General features: G+C 37.4%; 2 protein-coding genes across 2 annotated transcripts; both read right to left on the reverse strand.

Moving 5' to 3' along the window:
* Nucleotides 1–4,273: 4,273 nt before the first annotated feature.
* LOC113339720 (stigma-specific STIG1-like protein 3) lies at nucleotides 4,274–4,744 on the reverse strand. The gene has a single exon (XM_026584952.1). The coding sequence runs from the start codon at nucleotides 4,742–4,744 to the stop codon at nucleotides 4,274–4,276; it is 471 nt and encodes a 156-aa protein (XP_026440737.1).
* A 10,865-nt stretch (nucleotides 4,745–15,609) lies between these two features.
* LOC113340044 (activator of 90 kDa heat shock protein ATPase homolog) lies at nucleotides 15,610–17,905 on the reverse strand. The gene is made up of 3 exons (XM_026585257.1): nucleotides 16,834–17,905; nucleotides 16,665–16,744; nucleotides 15,610–16,032 (listed from the first exon to the last, which is right to left on the reverse strand). The coding sequence occupies exons 1-3, from the start codon at nucleotides 17,722–17,724 to the stop codon at nucleotides 15,939–15,941; spliced, it is 1,065 nt and encodes a 354-aa protein (XP_026441042.1). The 5' UTR covers nucleotides 17,725–17,905; the 3' UTR covers nucleotides 15,610–15,938.
* Between the last annotated feature and the right edge of the window lie 720 nt (nucleotides 17,906–18,625).

Here is an 18,625-nt window from a genome sequence, read left to right on the forward strand (position 1 = left end):
CATAATTCCTAGCCGAACTTCTCTCTGCAACTTCCATTTTCAACTCATTTTGATGATTACTACTCATTTTTTCAACCAAAAATCAATCCAAGTAATGGGATGTGGAAATTTCTTTGAATCGACGACGACAAGGAAGGGGGAAGAAGAGAGGAAGAAGAGAAGAAGATGAGCCCTCTAAAAATAATGCGTCTGTGAAAATTAAATTTAATGGGTTTGTTATAATTTTGATTTAGTTTTATTAATGATTTTGTTATATATATTTGTGGTTATTAGAATAGTTATAAATTAAATTCAGTTAAGGGTGGATTAGTCATTTCTACTTTTTAGGACACCCCTTATAATTATGGGTAAACATTATTATCACATAATGGTTCCCCACCGAAAAAGGGTGGTGCCCAAAAACCGTTCAAAAATAACTGTTATTGGCTTGGGAGCCAGCTGGGCTGGGTGTGTAGTTGACAAGCACGGATACATTCCAGAACTTTCCAGAAGTATCTTTGTTATCTTCTGTAATTGATTTGGTTTATCTTCTTACTAGAATTAGTTACTTGATTTATGCTAGGATTAGTCAAATATCAATCACCATTTAATGCAATATATTATACAATTGTATGTCTTCATAATCAATATATAAAGATGTCTTGTATCCTTGAAGGATCAAGAAAAGCTTAAACCAAATTCTGTTATGGTATCAGAGCAAAAAAAAAAACGATCCAATGGCCTCTTCCGCTGAAAACATCTCCAATCTCCCATCTCTGAAAAATGTCACAAGCCTAGTGTCCATTAAGCTTGATAAATCCAACCACCTATTGTGGAAAAGCCAGATGCTTCCCCTTCTTCATAGTCAAGACCTATATCAAATTGTTGATCCAAAAATTCCCCTTCCAAAATCCACCCTCACAGATCCTACAACCAATGAAGAAACAGAAAACCCAATTTACACTCAATGGCACAAAACTGATCAGCTCCTCTTGTCATGGATTAATGCTACCTTGACAGAACCAATCCTTGCTCAAGTTGTTGGTAAGACAACTGCTAGAGATGTATGGAATTTTCTTGAATCAATCTTTGCTTCCAACAATGTTGCTCGTACTTTGCAGTTGCGTATCCAATTACATCATATGCAAAAAGGGAACTCCACCATTACTGATTATCTCTCTAAAATCAAAAATATTTCTGACTCGCTTGCCGCAGCCGCTCAACCAGTTTCTGATGTTGATCTAATCCTCAATGCCTTAAGAGGTCTTGGTCCAGAGTATGATGGTTTTACTATTGCAGTCACGGCTCGTCCTCCACTTCCCACCTTCACTTGAGTTATATGCTCTTCTCCTGCAACAAGAAATCCGAGTTGAACACGATAATCTTCATCGCCTTCCTCCAGAAAACAATGCTGCTGCCTTTGTTGCTCGACAATTTAACCCATACCGCAACAACAACAACAACTCCAACCAACGTGCTGGTCGCTCATATCAACACCCAGCTAATGGTCGTGGTCGAGGTAATGGCTCCAGTGGTCGCGGTCGCTCATTCAACCAGCATCCAGCATCCTCCTCTCGTTCTATCCTTAGTGCTCCGCCTACGGATAAACCAGTTCGAGTCTCCTGTCAAGTATGCAACAAACCTGGACATACTGCACTCCAGTGTCATAATCGATTCAATCAAGCTTATCAACCTAATGACTTGCCTCAGTCCTTCGCTGCTATGCAACTCGCTTCCACTCCGTATGATCAACATTGGTACCCCGACACAGGTGCTACAAACCATATGACTGCAGAATTCTCTGAGATGGATAATCGAATTGATTATAATGGTAATGATAAAATCATTGTAGGTAATGGACATGAATTACCTATTACGGGTGTTGGAGATATCCATTTCCGCACTTCCAGATCTCCCATTTACTTAACTAACGTTTTTCATGTTCCAAACATTACCAAAAATCTTATTTCTGTTGCTCAACTCACTAGAGACCTCGACTGTGTATTTGTTTTTGAGAAATTTGGTTTTCTGATACAGGACAGGCAAACGGGGAGGCTGCTGCTTCAAGGGCCGAGTAAGGGTGGACTCTATCCGATCCAGCCACTTCCAAAATCAAACACCAAGCCAAGACATGTAGCTCATCTTTCTGCTCGTATTAATATAGATCTTTGGCATATGCGCCTAGGTCATCCTAATCCTAAAATAGTTAGAATGATTAATAAAAATAATTGGCTTCAATTAAATCCTAAATTATCGACTACTGTTTTCTGCTCAAGTTGTGTCCATGCAAAACTTCACAAGTCTCCTTTTCCTCCTTCTTTTCATCGTGCAACTCATATATTAGATCGTATTCATGCTGATCCATGGGGTCCAGCTCCAGTAACGTCTAATAATGGTTTTCGCTATTTTCTCATTCTAGTGGATGATTTTACTCGATTCTCTTGGATTTATTTCCTACACAGTAAAGATCAAACCTTCAAATGTTTTCAAAATTTCCAAAAACTAGTTCAAAATAGGTTTTGTACAACTATAAAAATCCAGCAGAGTGATGGTGGTGGTGAATTTGTATCCAACCAACTGTTAAATTTCTTTGCGGCCAATGGTATATCTCCTCAAAGATCTTGTCCACATACACCGCAACAAAATGGTATGGCTGAACGAAAAATTCGTCATATCGTTGAGATTGGTCTTGCTCTCTTGCACCATAGCGGATTACCCCCTACATTTTGGGCTGAATCCTTTGCAACTGCTATTTATCTCATCAATAGAATTCCCTCTCCCATCCTTCAAAACTTGTCTCCCTATCAAAAGGCATATAACAAGGTACCTGATTATAAATTCTTCAGGGTCTTTGGTTGTCAATGTTACCCATTACTTGTCCCATACAATAAACACAAACTACAATACAAGACTAGACCCTGCATATTCATTGGCTACAGCGATATACACAAAGGATACAAGTGTTTAGAGCCAGAAACACAACGTGTATATATATCGCGTAATGTGGCCTTTAATGAACATCATTTTCCTTTTCTTACTGTTCAGCAAAAAGATGCTCTAAAAAGTCCAAATTCTTCTCCTATACTAAGCTTCACACGTCCCCACCAGTCCCTCTCTTTTAGCAATCCAACATTCAGTCAGACAACTCAACCTTTATCTCCTTCACTTACATCAAATTCTTTCAATTCCACATCTTTATCCCCATCTGTTACTGCTCCTTCTAGTCCTCTTACTACTAATGATACAGATACATCTTTAAATCCTAATGTGGTTGTATCGAATGAGTCTCCCTCACAAAGCTCTACGAATGTGGTAGTTTCACCACCGCCTGTCATGCCCACTCATTCCATGGTGACACGTACTCGAGACGGAACTCGGAAACCAAAGGTTTTACCTTCTCTTCTTGCGACAAAACATCCTGTTGCTGAGTGTTATGTAAGTCTTGCTTGTGATCAACTCACGGAGCCAACTTGCTATTCTGTAGCTTCTAAAGATCCTAAGTGGAATGACTCTATGCACGAGGAATATACTGCTCTTATGCAAAACGGAACTTGGACTCTCGTACCGTGGCATCCGGGTATGAACTTGGTAGGGTGTAAATGGGTATATAAAATTAAACGCAAGGCTGACGGAACCTGTGTAGTTTCTCTAAGCTAGCTCAGCCCCTGAGTGAAGGTGACACAAAACTGGATTTTTCTATGACGAACTCACTTAAGAATTTCTTATAGTTTCTACATTACGAAGTGCCTACCTCTATGTGCATACTGACCAGGAAAAAAAGTTGATCTAAGTTTAACCATAGAAGTTACAACTGTGGCAAGTTTTACTTCACCCATTTTTAACAGTAAATGAACATAAACATGTGGAGAACCCTTCCTTGATGGAACATGATTGCGCTTCAATCAAAATATAATTACGTACTTTTTATACTAACTAATTGACTTGTATCAAAATATATTAATCGAGTTTGTTGCTTTATAGTTACATTTCACTAACTTCACAATTTTACTACTGAAAGAGTATATGGAGGCATTAGCTTCTTAATATATGCTAATCTTCATAACTTGTCTTCCAGAGATAATCTTTCCCGGATCATAAATAAACTTACTATATCTTTCACCATTAAAATAAATAATTGCAGCAGTTATTTATTTGGGGTTGCAGAAAGTTAAACCTTCAATATTGCATTTTAGCAGACTGCTTAATCTTTACTATATGACTGTTATTGTTTTGAAAATGCATGAAGGATGAAGCTAACTCAACATCGTAACCGGCCTGTGACTCTTACAGTGGCTTAAGCGTAGTCGCAGTTCCCATATAAACAGATACCACCAGTCGTGCACTTGTTGTTACACCTCCCACAATGCCTCTTGTCATAGGATAGATTCACACATATTCCGTTACAACATGTCTCCGTATAGAATTTGCATTTGCTCTTACATGCGCCGCAATTGTCAGAGTCGGATGTTAAGTTGACGCACTTATTATTACAACAAGTCGTTCCAGGACTTCCTTCAGCGTAACAAACATTGTCGTTCTTGTTACAGTGTGATGCAGCTCTTGGGTTTTTAGGTTTCACTTCTTCCTTGAGGAAACGACTTATGCGTTTGGCTTTTGAGGTACTAGACGTCGATGATAGTATATCATTATGTTCGTTCCCTCTTGATAAAGAGTATTCTTTTGACGCAACACTTACTCCTCCTTGATGATCCATTCCTCCTCCTTGATGAATAGTCGCAATTGTGAGAACAATTGTGATAGCCATAATTACGCCAATAATGAAGAATGTGTTCTTGTTCATTGTACGATTGAATAAGAGGACTAGAATTAGGAGGAAGAAGACTTAAGAATGTATGCTGATCTTATAACTAAGCAGGATGTTTCTGTTTGAGGGGTCTTGGGAGTTCTGAGGTGTAAAGACTTAGCCCTTGGCCAAAGGTCATATATAGTGATGGTAGGGCGTGAGAGGAGTAAGGTATAGGCAGTTGACTTTGGTGAGAAAAAAAAAATATGAAGGAATCCATGAAATGTTGCGGAAGGTGTGTTTCAGTTCTTGGGTTAACGCATTCAAAAACAAAATTCACGATGCATAACATCATACTGTTTGTTTAAGTAAAGTAGGATCTAATATGGGTTGACATTTTAGGAACCAAGATACCGAGCATCACTCGAAGTATTGGTACATGAACCATGAATATTAAATGTAATTTAGCGTGTCTTTGTTATTGAACCCTTAGGAACAACGAGTGAAGCATAAGGTAACCCTTGGCCTTGGTGGTATTGACAGAAACTAGGTACTGAAGTAGGACCCGCATGGTCCGTTGAAATTCTTAGGCCACGAAGGAACGTGTCCCAACCTAAAACAGATCACGTATGTGATTTCCCAGGGAAATGACTCCCAAGTCCTAACCATGGAAGACACATATTATCTGTGACCGAAAGTACGTAGTCGCGTTTAATGGAAACTAGATTTGTATTTTTCTTCTTTTGATTTGGTGTGCGCGCCATTTCGCCCGTCCCATTGCAATGCATGTTGTTTTGTTGTGTGCGGGCTTCGCCTCCGTGGCGATGCATTTTTGATTTGATGTAGACGGGTGTGGCGATATATTTTTGAGTTGGTTTGGTGGGACAAATACATTAAATAGGTGGAGAATATGTTGAAATTTTATTTATTTTTTCCTTTCATAACTTGGTGTGCGCGGGGCTTTTCCCGTCCCGTGGCAATGCATTTTTGATTTGATGTGCATGGGGCTTCGCCCCACCCCGTGGCGATGCATTTTAATTTGGTGTGCGCTTGGCTTCCCCCACCCCGTTGCGATGTATTTTTGATTTGGTGTGGCGGGGAAAATACATTAAATAAGTGCGGATGTGCAGATTTTATTTATTTATTCCTTTTATTTTCGCAGAAAGTATGCGGGTTTTTTCCCGTTGTACATTACTTTGGAAAAAGAATCATAATATAGTAGTACTCGATTTCCAAATTGATTTTGGATTTCCATAAAAGTTAAGTTTTCCTTTTAAGTTTGTAATTTTTAAACCAATCATACGTTGCCAAGTGTCCTCACCTAAATATTGTCACGTCATGAATTCCAATTTGAATTTGGTTTCCTTTTCTTAATCTTTTTTCTATTCTTTTTAAACTAATCATACGTTGCCAACTGTCCTCACCAAAAAGCTCATTTCACAAAACTCAAAAAGCCTATTTCGGCTAATAAGAAACGAGGGATTTCTCACCGTTCAACGTGTGAGCTTTATTTGTCTAGGCCTTTAAGTCTTTAGATGCATGTTTAATTCTTTTTGGAAGGATGGATTTTCTCTATATATTGTACTTCAATCCGATAAAAATTTATGATATATTCAATAATGACCCTAGCTAAGGAGAGTGGTTATTATCTCGTATTTGTAGTACATCCTACAAAAATGATCAAGTTGAGCAATGGTCTTATATCAATGATATATTAGTAAAGCAATTAAAATATCATGGGTACTTATAGGAGACTTAAATATAACTTTCTCTTCTAATGAGAGAAATATTGATTCCTCTCATACGTCCCCTTCTGAAGTCTTGAATATTATTAGAGACTCTAATCTTTCGGATATGGGTTTCTGTGGAAATCCTTTTACATGGACTAGTAATAGGCACAGAACAGGAAAAATTAAGTCAAAATTAGATAGGGCTTTAATTAGCAATGAATTGGTTTTGGCTTATGCAGATTCTATCCTTAGTCATTTCTCTCAAAATGGTTCTGATCATTCTCCTATATTTTTAGAATTATCTAAACATAATAGAGTTGTTGGTAGGAATTAGAAATTTTGGGAACATTGGTTAAAACAGGAAAGCTGTTGTGATGAAATTAATTCTTCATGGTCTTCTGGTTATTCAGATTCTCATGCTTTTTTTCTTACTAACAAATTATCTCATACAAGGCATGTTTTATCTGCTTTGGAGTAAAGGAATTTATGTAAATATAAATAACCTAATAACTCAACTTCAATATGAGATTTCCAGTTTACAAGCTACGGCTTATCTGTTTCTAATACTGAAGCAGTCCTCAAGCTTGAGAGAGATATAAGAGCTCTTAATGACATCCAAGCAAGTTCCAATAGACAAAAAACTATAGATCACTTCTATAATGAAATGGACATGAACTCAAAATATTTTCATATTATAACCAACAGAAGAAAATATTGCAATAGAATATATTCTCTTTTATCCCCAGATGGTTCTTGGTGCAATGATAGAGAGTCACTTGCCAATCTTCTCAAGGGTCATGTTCAGACAATCATGACAACTTCTTCACCAACAGACAGTTCTCATTTTCTCATACATATTCCTTAATAAATTACAGATGAACATAATCAAGAATTTGAATCCATTCCAACTGAATTGGAAATTCATCAAGCTTTACTGTCTATGGATCCATGGACTTCACCGGGTCCTGATGGATTCCCTTCGGGCTTCTACCAGACTCAATGGAAAGTAGTTAAGGATGATGTATGTAAGATGATTTAATCTTTCTTTCACTCTGGATATATTCTGAAGCAGGTCAACAACACTAGCTAGAGTCTCTCTAATCCCAAATATTCGGACTCCTCAGAAGCCAGAAGACTTTAGACCCATTTCCTTATGCAATACAATGTACAAAATAATATCTAAGATCATTGCACTTAGTTTGAAGAAGCATATTGTCAGCATCATCTCTCCTATGCAATCTGCATATGTACTAGGTAGATTAATCTCTGAAAATATCTGTCTTGTGCAATAAATAGTTCAAGCAATGAAGAAAAAAGAAGGTAAAGGTGGACATCTAGCTCTAAAAATGGACATTTCTAAAGCTTTTGATAGACTGGAGTGGATCTTCTTGATTTACATTCTCACAAAGTTTGGATTCTCGGAAAAATTTTGTCAGTTCATATCTGAGTGTATCTCAACAACTCAAATTGAAGTTTTGTGGAATGGTTCACCAACAACTGCTTTCAAGCCTTCTAGAGGTATTCGTCAAGGTGACCCATTGTCATCTTACTTGTTCATTTTATCCATGGAATCCTTCTCAAGATATCTAGCTTATTGCAAAAAAAACAGGGTAATTAACAGGTATGAAAATATCTCGATCTGTACCCAAAATTAATCATCTCTTTTTCGTGGATGATTGTTATTTTGTAAAGCTAATCATTCTCAAAGTTCATAAACTCCAGCAAGTCATTGATCAATTCAGCTCTTGTTCAGGACAGCTAATTAATTTCAGTAAATCAGTTGTATACTTTACCTCTAATATGGAACCAAATGTTTGTCAGAAAATCAGTGGAATTCTTCAAGTCAGACACTTAAATATCAAAGAAGAAAAATATCTTGGCCTTCCTTTCTTCGTGGTAGAAACAAACGTATTCCTTTCTCTACTCTAGTTGATAGAATGGGTTATAAATTCTCTAATTGGAGTGGTAGGAACATGTCTGAAACAACAAGATCTTTCATGATTAAAAATGTGTCAAATGCAATTCATATTCATCATATGACAATATTTAAACTTCCATATGTTACTATCAACAAAATGAGTTCCGTACAACAATGTTTTTGGAAAAATAAAAAATCTTGTAAAGGTAAACACATTGTTACTTGGAAAAGAACACAAAGGTCTAAAGAAGAAGGGGGTTTAGGCTTTAGGGATGTGCATATCTTCAATAGAGCTCTCCAGGCAAAGTCTGTTTGGAAGCTGTGTTCTGACTCAAAGTCCATGATGGTCAGATCCTTACATGCAGAATATTTTCCAGATGATGATTTATATAACCTGAAGTACAAGTATAATTCCACCTGGTCATGGAGGAACATTAGTTTTGAAATTGGTTTTGTTCAGAAATACAGCTGCATGAGTATTGGAGATGGAGATACTATTCTCATTTGGAAACATAGGTGGATTCCAGAGTTACCAGTTCCACCTACACCAAGACAAGGTTGTGCTAGACATCATGACTTCAAGTATGTTCATCAATTATTCAACCAAGATGTTGCTACATGGGATCTTAGTCTTTTGCAAGAATTGTTTGAGACAAATATTGTTGACTATATTCTTCGTATTTCTATTCATAACAGACAAGAAGACAGATTGGTCTGGTTACTGGAAAAAAGAAGAATTTTCTTATTGAAATCATGTTTTTATAAAATGTATGAAGAACAAAAAACTACAATCCGTTGGTCCAAAAATGAGGAAAATATATTCTACTATGTGGAAGCTTCCTATTCTTCCAAGGATTCCACATTTTCTTTGGAAAGCTATTTCTAAAAATCTTCCCACGAGATCTCAGCACTACTGTGATAAGAACTTAATATTTCTTACCCACGGTCAGCAGAGTAGACTTTAAAAGAACACGGAAACTTAGAACAAACTTATAATTCTCATAGATAATCAAACTAATAACACTAGACCTTCTTATATAGGCAACTGAACTATAAAATTAAGGAAAGGTAACCTAGAAAGGAAACTACTTCTATAACTAGGAATCTAAAATAAAATTCTTAAAACAGAACAATTTCCAAAAATAAACTAATGCCTAAAACAAGAGAATTTAGGGATTTCTAACCCTAACCCTAATTTTAATTAAGAATTCTAAGTAATTGGGGATTTCTTATCATTCCCTCCCCCTTAAGATTTTCCTTGACCTCAAGGATCATTTCAACCATGGAGATTACTGGATCAACCTCATCTTCTTCTTCTGGTAGATTAACCCCAACAGCTGTGTTAGGAAACAAAGCCTTCTTCAGAAACGATACATGAAATACCGAATGTATCTTTGACTCCTTAGGCAAGTCCAATCGATAATCCACAGGTCCTATATGCTCCAAAATCTTATAAGGTCCAAAATATCGTGGAGATAATTTTTGGTTCTTCCTTTGCACATTAGAATTTTGCCGATATGGCTGCAACTTCAGATACACATAATCCCCAACTTGATATACAACGTCCCGACGTCCTTCATCTGCCCTTAGCTTCATTTTATTCTGCACCACTTGAAGTTGATCCTTAAGCATTGATAAAACTTCATTCCTCTTGGTTATTGCCTCATCCAAAGTTGTGGTTTTCGCTTCTCCTGGTAAATAAGTTGCTAATACCGGAGGAGGAATGCCATACAAAGCCTCAAACGGTGTAGTATTAGTTGAAGTATGATAGGATGTATTATACCAATACTCTGCCCATGGTAACCAAGATGACCATCCTTTTGGTTTATTTCCAGCGAAACACCGTAAGTAACCTTCCAAACATCTGTTAACCACTTCAGTTTGACCGTCGGTTTGCGGATGATAGGAGGAACTCATTCTTAATTGAGTTCCATGTAGGCGAAACAACTCTTGCCAAAAATTACTTGTAAATACAGCATCCCTATCAGAAACTATAGATTGAGGAAATCCATGAAGTTTGATGACTGTTTCTAAAAACTTCTGGGCTACCGATGTGGCTGTATATGGATTTTTAATGCAAGAAAATGGGCATATTTAGTTAGTCGATCCACCACTACAAGAATCACAGTTTTCCCTTTAGACTTTGGCAACCCTTCAAAAAATCCATGGATATATCTGTCCATACTGTAGTAGGAATCGGCAATGGTTGAAGATATCCTGCTGGAGAAAGAGTACTATATTTATTCCTTTGGCAAACATCACAGCAAGCAATGTAGTCTCTCACCTCTTTATGCATTCTAGACCAGTAGAACAACTTAGATAAACGTTTTACTGTCTTCAAATATCCGGCATGACCAGCAATTGGAGAGTCATGAAACTCAGCTAGTAGTAGTGCCTTCCACCTTGAAGTAGGACTTATCACTAGTTGATGTTGTTTATAGTAAACTAAACCATCTCGTACGGTAAAGTTATTCTTGCCGAAAGAAGGCTGACTCACTTTAAAGATGAAATTTGTGATCCAAGGATCTGTTTTTAGTTCAGCCAATAGGTCTTCCATCCAAGCAAAACTAACATAAGTTACGGAAAAAATTTCACCGTTTTCAAATTTTCGAGAAAGTGCATCAGCAACCTTGTTAGACGATCCCTTCTTGTACTCAATCGCGTAGTCATAGCCTAATAATTTTGTTAACCATTTTTGTTGTGCCGGTGTTACAGCTCTAGCATCCAAAAAATACTTCAAACTTTGTTGGTCTGCCCGAATAAAAAATCTTCTCCCAATTAGATAAGGTCGCCATTTAGTAACCGCATGAACTACTGCTAACAACTCTTTCTCATAAGTTGACAAACCCATATGACTAGGTACAAGTGGCTTACTTGTGAAAGCAATTGGCCTACCTTCTTGTATCAAAACCTCACCTATTCCTACTCCACAAGCATCACTTTCAATAATGAAGGTCTTTGTAAAGTCAGGTAATGCTAGCACGGGTGTTTATGTCATTACACTTTTCAATTTAACAAATGCGTTTGTTGCTTCATCTGTCCATAAAAACCGTCTTTTTTAGCAATTTTGTAAGTGGTGCTCCAATATTAGCATAACCTTGTACAAATTTCCTATAATATCCTGTCAAACCTAGGAATCCTCGTAATGCCTTGACAATTCTTGGTAACGGCCAGTCCAACATATCCCGTATCTTGCTAGGATCAGCTTCCACTCCTCCTCTTGAGATGATATGAGCCAAATACTCAGCCCTCTCAGTACCAAAAGAATATTTACTTAATTTGACCTTAAGTTGATGGCTTTGTAATATCAGGAATACTTCACGAAGGTGCAATAAATGTGCTTCCCAGGTAGGACTATAGATCAGAATATCATCAAGGAAAACCAAGACAGATTTTCTTAATTGATTTCTGAACACATCATTCATAAGATGTTGAAATGTAGATGGAGCATTAGTTAATCCAAACGGCATCACTAAGAATTCATAGTGTCCTTCATGGGTTCGAAAAGCTATTTTGTAGATATCTTGTTCAGACATCCTAATTTGATGATAACCCGATCTTAAATCTAGCTTCGAAAAGAATAAAGCTCCATGTAGTTCATTTAATAACTCATCAATGACTAGAATAGGAAATTTATCCTTGACAGTAGCCTGGTTTAAAGATCTATAATCAACACACATACGCCAAGTGCCATCTTTTTTCTTAACTAAGAAAACAGGAGAAGAGAAAGGACTCGTTCTTGGCCTAACTAATCCTGAGTCTACCAACTCTTTAACTATCTTTTAGATCTCACCTTTCTGGTAATGTGTGTACCTGTAAGGTCGGATTGATTGGAGCACTCCCAGGTTGTAACGTTATGCGGTGATCATGGCTTCTCACAGGTGGCAGCATTGTGGGTACCGAGAACACCTCACCAAACTCTTCAATTAATTCTTGTATATCCCCTGGTGTTTCTTGACTAATTTGTGCTTCTGAACATTGGTTGATTTTGCAAAAGAACCCAGTTGATCCCTTATTTAAGAGTTTCTGGATGCTATTGATGTTGGCTAACTTTACTTTATTTTTCTTATCTCCTTCTAGTCGAATACGTTCACCATCCCTCTTAAGATCCATGGTTAAACGTTTGGACTCCCAGAACCACATCGCATCCCCAAAGTGGCAATACATAAAAAGTTCCTTTGAACTCATATTTATTTAACTTATAATCCAGATCCAAGCATCTTCCTTCACAAGTCATTCTAGCACCATTAGCTACCAAGACCTCAAAAGTCTCATCTTTAATTATCTTAATTCCCGTTCTTTTAGGTATCGCAGAATCAACAAAATTATGGGTACTTCCAGAATCGATAAGTATGGTAACTTTAGCCTTCTTAATTTCTCCTTGTACCCGCATGGTTTGTGGAGCTAATGATCCATCCAGTGCATGCATAGAAATCTCGACGGTTTCTTTTTCAGATTATTCTTCTATAGGAACTTCATATGTACCTTCGTCTTCATCCTGATTGTCATATCTATCAATTAAGAACAATGTCTAAGTTTTACAGCGATGACCTCCGTGCCACTTTTCATCACAGTTATAACATAGTTGTTGCTTTCTTCTTTCTTCAGCTTCAGCCTGAGTTAATCTTCTAACAACTGGAGTTTCTGTCATGGGTTTTGAAGATGATATAGGTGCTCTAGAATTAAAAGGTCTACTAATATTAACAACACTAGGTGTCTTTGGTGCTATTCTATATGATTGTTTCCGCAATGTTACCTTCTCATCTTATAACCTTCCAATTGCCATTGCATCATGTAAATTAATAGGAGTGTGGGATTGAGTTTCTAGTCTTACCTCGTCTTTTAATCCACTTAGAAAACAGCTCACTAAAAATTCTTCAGGTAAATTATCCACCAAATTTGATAATCGTTCAAATTCTTCACAATATTCTACATATGAACCTGACTGCTTAATTTTAGCGAGTTTTGCTCCTGCATCTTCATATGAAGTAATACCAAAACGGCTAATAATGGCTTTCTCAAATTCTCCCCAAGTAACTACAGGTTTAGTTCTCTTCAACCACCTATACCATTGTAAAGCTTTACCATCTAAATTACATGTTGCCAACTTGATTTTCTGATTCGCAGGTGTTTCATAATACTCAAAATATTGTGCAGCCTTAAAGAGCCAACCTTCTGCATCAGATCCATCAAACTTAGAAAAACATTTCGCTCACCTCCTCTTTTTGATTGGTTTTGTCCCTCATTATTCCCAACTGCTTTGCTTTCCACAAGCTGGCCGATCCTCTCAATTAACAAAGCTTGATTTGATGTCATCTCAGCCATCTTCTCCGTTAGCTCACCTAATTGCTTCTCCATAATTACTTGTTTTTGTTTTCGAGTTTTGGTCATAAACAGGATACGCCTGCTGTGATATCAATTGATAAGAACTTAATAGTTCTTACCCACGGCCAGCAGAGTAGACTTTAAAAGAACACAGAAACTTAGAACAAACTTATAATTCTCATAGATAATCAAACTAATAACACTAGACCTTCTTATATAGGCCACTGAACTATAAAATTAAGGAAAGGTAACCTAGAAAGGAAACTACTTCTATAACTAGGAATCTAAAATAAAATTCTTAAAACAGAACAATTTCCAATAATAAACTAATGCCTAAAACAAGAGAATTTAGGGATTTCTAACCCTAACCCTAATTTTAATTAAGAATTCTAAGTAATTGGGGATTTCTTATCATACTGTTCTTGTTGTTTCATATGAAATCTCGTTTTGTGAATCAGTACAGCAAACACCTACTCATGTTCTGATGGAACGTAATCCGGTAAGAATGGTTTGGTTCTCTCTTACTGATTGGACTTCAAGTGGCTCTATTACTTTATATGAAGTGAATGGATTTCTAGCTGGTTTGATGATTTCCACAGTAAGAAATTTCAGAGAATGAAATCTGCAAAAGAGCAATCATTGGCTGGTGTCTTTGGACAGATAGATGTGATAACGTTTTCAGGCACATTCATCCTGTTCCAGATAAAACAATTAGAAGATATAAAAGTTATATTGAGGAACATGCATCTCTGAGAACTTCTGGCCAGCCTACCAGTAAGTCTGTCGAAATAATGTTCATTGGATACCACGTGATGTTGTTACTATTAATTGTGATGGCTCTGGGAATGGTCTGGTCATTCGTAATTGTGCAGGTACCCAGCAAGGAGCATCCATTTGACATACTTAAAGGACGCGCGGAGCAAGCTGAATGCATGGGATTGTGGGAAACAGTTAATTGAGCAAGGAATCTAAAACTGGAGAAAGTACATGTTGAGCTTGACGCAAAAACAATGGTGGATGTAGTGAATAACATCAAAATAACATCAACTCTACGATAGATTGGAGACTACTTAAGATGATAAAAGACATTAGAAAGTTTTTCAGTTATTACACTCATGGGAAGTGTTCTTACATTCCAAAGGAAGGAAATCAGGTGGCTGATATCCTCTCAAACTTAGCTAGAGTGGATCATCTGTCTAGTACTTGGTTTAGTTTTTCGCCTCTACCGATTAGATCTCAATTGTCAGATGGTGACGCTCATGTACACAGTCACGCCATGACATCAACCCCTCAAAACCTCTAATCTGGAGAATTATTTCCCTGACAAAGTGATCGACACACCCAAAATCCCTGACATTTGCACAACTAAACTGGAGAACTATTCCTTATGATCTCCTTCAACATGATGCAAAACCGTAAAACCAAACTGTAGAATGCCGAAAATACTCACAAACCGTAAAACCAAACCGTAAGATGTTGAAAATGCTCACAACAGTAACACCAAACCGTAAAATGTCAAAACTGCTCACAAGCAGTCCTTTAGATATGAACCTAGTGACGGAAGATCAGTATCTCTCTGTGCAAACGCCAAAATTTTCCCTACAAATATAGTTATTCACACCTGCAGCAGCTCCACATTAGCTCAGACAACGATCCAAGCAACCAAAACCAAGCCTAAACTCTAAAAAAAATGAAGGGATCAAATACGGAGCCACTGTCACTTTGTTGAATCTTAATGGTGCATATTTCAGACGAGGACACACTAAAGATTCTTCAATTGGGAATGTTTACTAGAACCTGGACTACAGAAAAAAACCTAAGATTCTTCAATTGGGATTTACCAGAACCTGGACAACAGCAAAAACCTATAAACAAAATAATTGCAAGAATAACAGTCTAATAGCTGCTCAGAATTGCTAGCAACGAAAACAATTGTGATATCATTTCAACAGCAAAGTTCACTTGCAATGATTTATGTTATGCCAATTGCATACAAGCATAGAGGGACATTTTCATGAAAAGTAAGTGCAACACATGTTCCATAAATAATCTTTACACCCCTTTACGAGGGGCAATCTTTACACTCACCAAATGTGCACTAAATTGAGAACAATCCGAGTCCCAAGTACTTTTTAGATTAGGAAAAAAAAATGTAAAAAGTTTCAGAAGTTTCCAGAAATCATTTAGCAGAACTAATGTAGAATACGATGTAAAATGCTACATGGGAAGAAATAGACTTTAATCACATTCCAAACCCAAACACTGCTCGAATCCGACCAAAGATGAGATCCCTCCAGCCTCTTTCTGTATTCTCCACCACAGTTGCATTTCCATATCTGCAAAATAAACATACAGATCAATATAAACCTCAAAGTATGATGAAGATAAACACACTTCACCAACTACTTTAATACAATATTACAAACAATTAAAACTGCTTGCAGTGCTTGTGCTTATATTTTTGATACTGCAGGATCTACTTTCAGTTAACTGTCTCATCAAGCACACAACATCCAGTTATTCCTGATTTTACAGAGTTGTGCAAGATCAATGTAGGTGCCAGAGCTGGTACTAGGATAGTTAGGGACTCCGAACAAGCAGAGTAATTAGCACTTTTTGAGACCCTTCAGGTGGGGTGGAAGGGATGCAACAGTTATAGTGAAATAAAGTAGTTTATATGGGTGGTCCTAAACTAGCAGCTACTCCCAGTAAGGTTTAGTGGTGATGAGTGGGACAACTTTAGACCCGTAATTGAATCTAAGTCTCTCTGTTCTTCTAATTTTAAACCAACATTTGGAGTGATGTTCTGTGCCTAGAAGATGTTCTGTACCTAGAAACCAACATCAGTACCTAAGTTTTCAATTGTAATCCAGTCACATCCTCATGAAGATCACCCTACTCTACAACTACAATCTAGTGATGCAACTGCTTTTTGATCAAGAGAAACAAACACAGTTTAAAACCGAACCTGTCTTCCTCAGGAACTTCAGAATGCACCAAATTGATCACAGTAACTCCAGTTTCAGGTTCATCAAATGTAATCCTCACCTGCAACAAACAAACAATCAATATCCAAATCTACAACCAATCAATTTAATAAAAAAAAAAAAAAAAAACTCGAGAATCTCATGTATTACCGTAGAGTAAATCCCATCAGCCCAGTTCCCAAACCTCCATTTCCAAGCAATCAATTTCCCATCTTCAAGTTCCAAATTAGTCCCATTAACAGACCCATCAAACAAACTAAACTCACCACCAACTTCCTTACTTATCTTCGCATTACTCTGCGTAAAACCCTTCCACCTATTCTCATCCATCAAAATTTCAAACAAATCCTTTGCCCTACAATTATACTTCTCTTTCAAAGTAATCTTCTTAAACCCCTTTTTCCCTTCCTTCTTCTTCTCACTAGTAGCAGCAACAGCAACATCCTTCTTCACAGCAGGAGCCGCAGCAGTACTCGCCCCTGAAGCAGCCGATTTCGCCACATTTGTCTTCTTCACCTCCAATTCTTCCTTACACGGCCCACCTTTCGCCATACTCTGCACATAAACCCTAACTTTCTCTTTCACAATCGGCACCCCTTTCGCAACGAAAGCATCCTTCAATCTCTTCCCAATCTCAGTCCCATCTTCCTTCACTTTCACCTTAATCTCAGGATCTTCATCAGCATTCTCATCAGCTAAATAAGGAATATGAACTTGCCCTTCAATCTTCATCAGAGATTCATTCTCACTACCCTTTGCTTCACCAATCCAACTCAAAGTTATATCAAGTTCATAACCAGGGATGATTTTACCTTTCCGGACATTCACGTACGCTTCTCCGGTGACGATATCGACTTTTTTGGTCTTGATGTAGAGATTCGATTCGCCATCTAAGATTGTTAGATTTGAGAGAAGTTTGTTGAGGAGATTCTTTGACCATTCCAGACAATCGGTTTCTGCCCAGTGCCAGTTATGTACGTTTGTACCGTCTGGTCTGTCTTTTACAATCCAGCGACTGTCTCCTTCCCCTAATTTCGCCATGGATACTTTGATTGCTTGATTGATGAGGATGAAATTAACAGAGAGATTTGCAGATGAGAGATAGAGGGTTTTGATTTGAGAGGTTTGGGGTGGGACTGATGGAGAAAAGATGGAAATTTGGAGATGAATATGAAGATTTATAAACCCTAATTTATGTTCTTCTAGAGGGTTCTGTTCTGGATTTCTAATGGGAGAAGGATCTAGATAATAGGAGGAGGTATAAAAAAGGGAAAGTCAAGAAGAGGCCCGGGATTTTGAGCATGGGCCGCACGAATAACTATGACAGACCAGGCGGGCCAAATAGATTACGGGTTTTTTGTACATATTAAGTTGACTTAATTCGTGTTTGAAATTCGGAGATGGGATGAAATGGCTTTTAAAACAATCTAAAAGATGAAGATGTATAATCGAAAAACAAAAAGAGCTAATCCAAAATATAATCAAAACACATAATAGTTTAGTCGTAAAATTTAGCTCATAAAGGTGAATTGAATCAAGTGGATACGAAATTGGTTTCATCTTCGTGGTGAATATGTTTTAGGGGATCAGACATACTCGATAATAATTAACCAGGTTGTGGGGTCGAATATTTCAAGCGGGTAACAGGACGGGTTGTTTGGCGCGTCTACCAGGCCTGGCTATTAAATTTTAAAGAAATTTTGATCTCGTCCATTTAATCTAATTAAGCCACATCATGCGGCCCGTATCGGAATTTTACATGCTTTGGGCTCTTTTGGGTATATGCAGGCTCGGGCTTGTACAGATAGACAGACTATTTTAGGAATATCATTTTCAGCGCTATCCAGAGGCATCCACCATACTGATCGATATTAAGTTTCTGAATATTACAAAAGATATCAGGAATAGTTTGACCTTGCTAACTGGTATTGGAATAATAGTA

Source organism: Papaver somniferum, unplaced genomic scaffold (assembly GCF_003573695.1).
Source record: "Papaver somniferum cultivar HN1 unplaced genomic scaffold, ASM357369v1 unplaced-scaffold_21, whole genome shotgun sequence".
Taxonomy (NCBI): Eukaryota; Viridiplantae; Streptophyta; class Magnoliopsida; order Ranunculales; family Papaveraceae; genus Papaver; species Papaver somniferum.

Bases quoted from the DNA above. Each gene is read 5' to 3' on its own strand.
- LOC113339720 (XM_026584952.1), bottom strand. From the start codon at position 4,744: ATGGCTATCACAATTGTTCTCACAATTGCGACTATTCATCAAGGAGGA.
- LOC113340044 (XM_026585257.1), bottom strand. From the start codon at position 17,724: ATGGCGAAATTAGGGGAAGGAGACAGTCGCTGGATTGTAAAAGACAGA. The intron at 16,745-16,833 runs GTAATACATGAG...TGTTTGTTGCAG, and splicing joins CTGATGGGATTTACTCTACG to GTGAGGATTACATTTGATGA. The intron at 16,033-16,664 runs GTTCGGTTTTAA...TTTATTTTGCAG, and splicing joins GAAGTTCCTGAGGAAGACAG to ATATGGAAATGCAACTGTGG.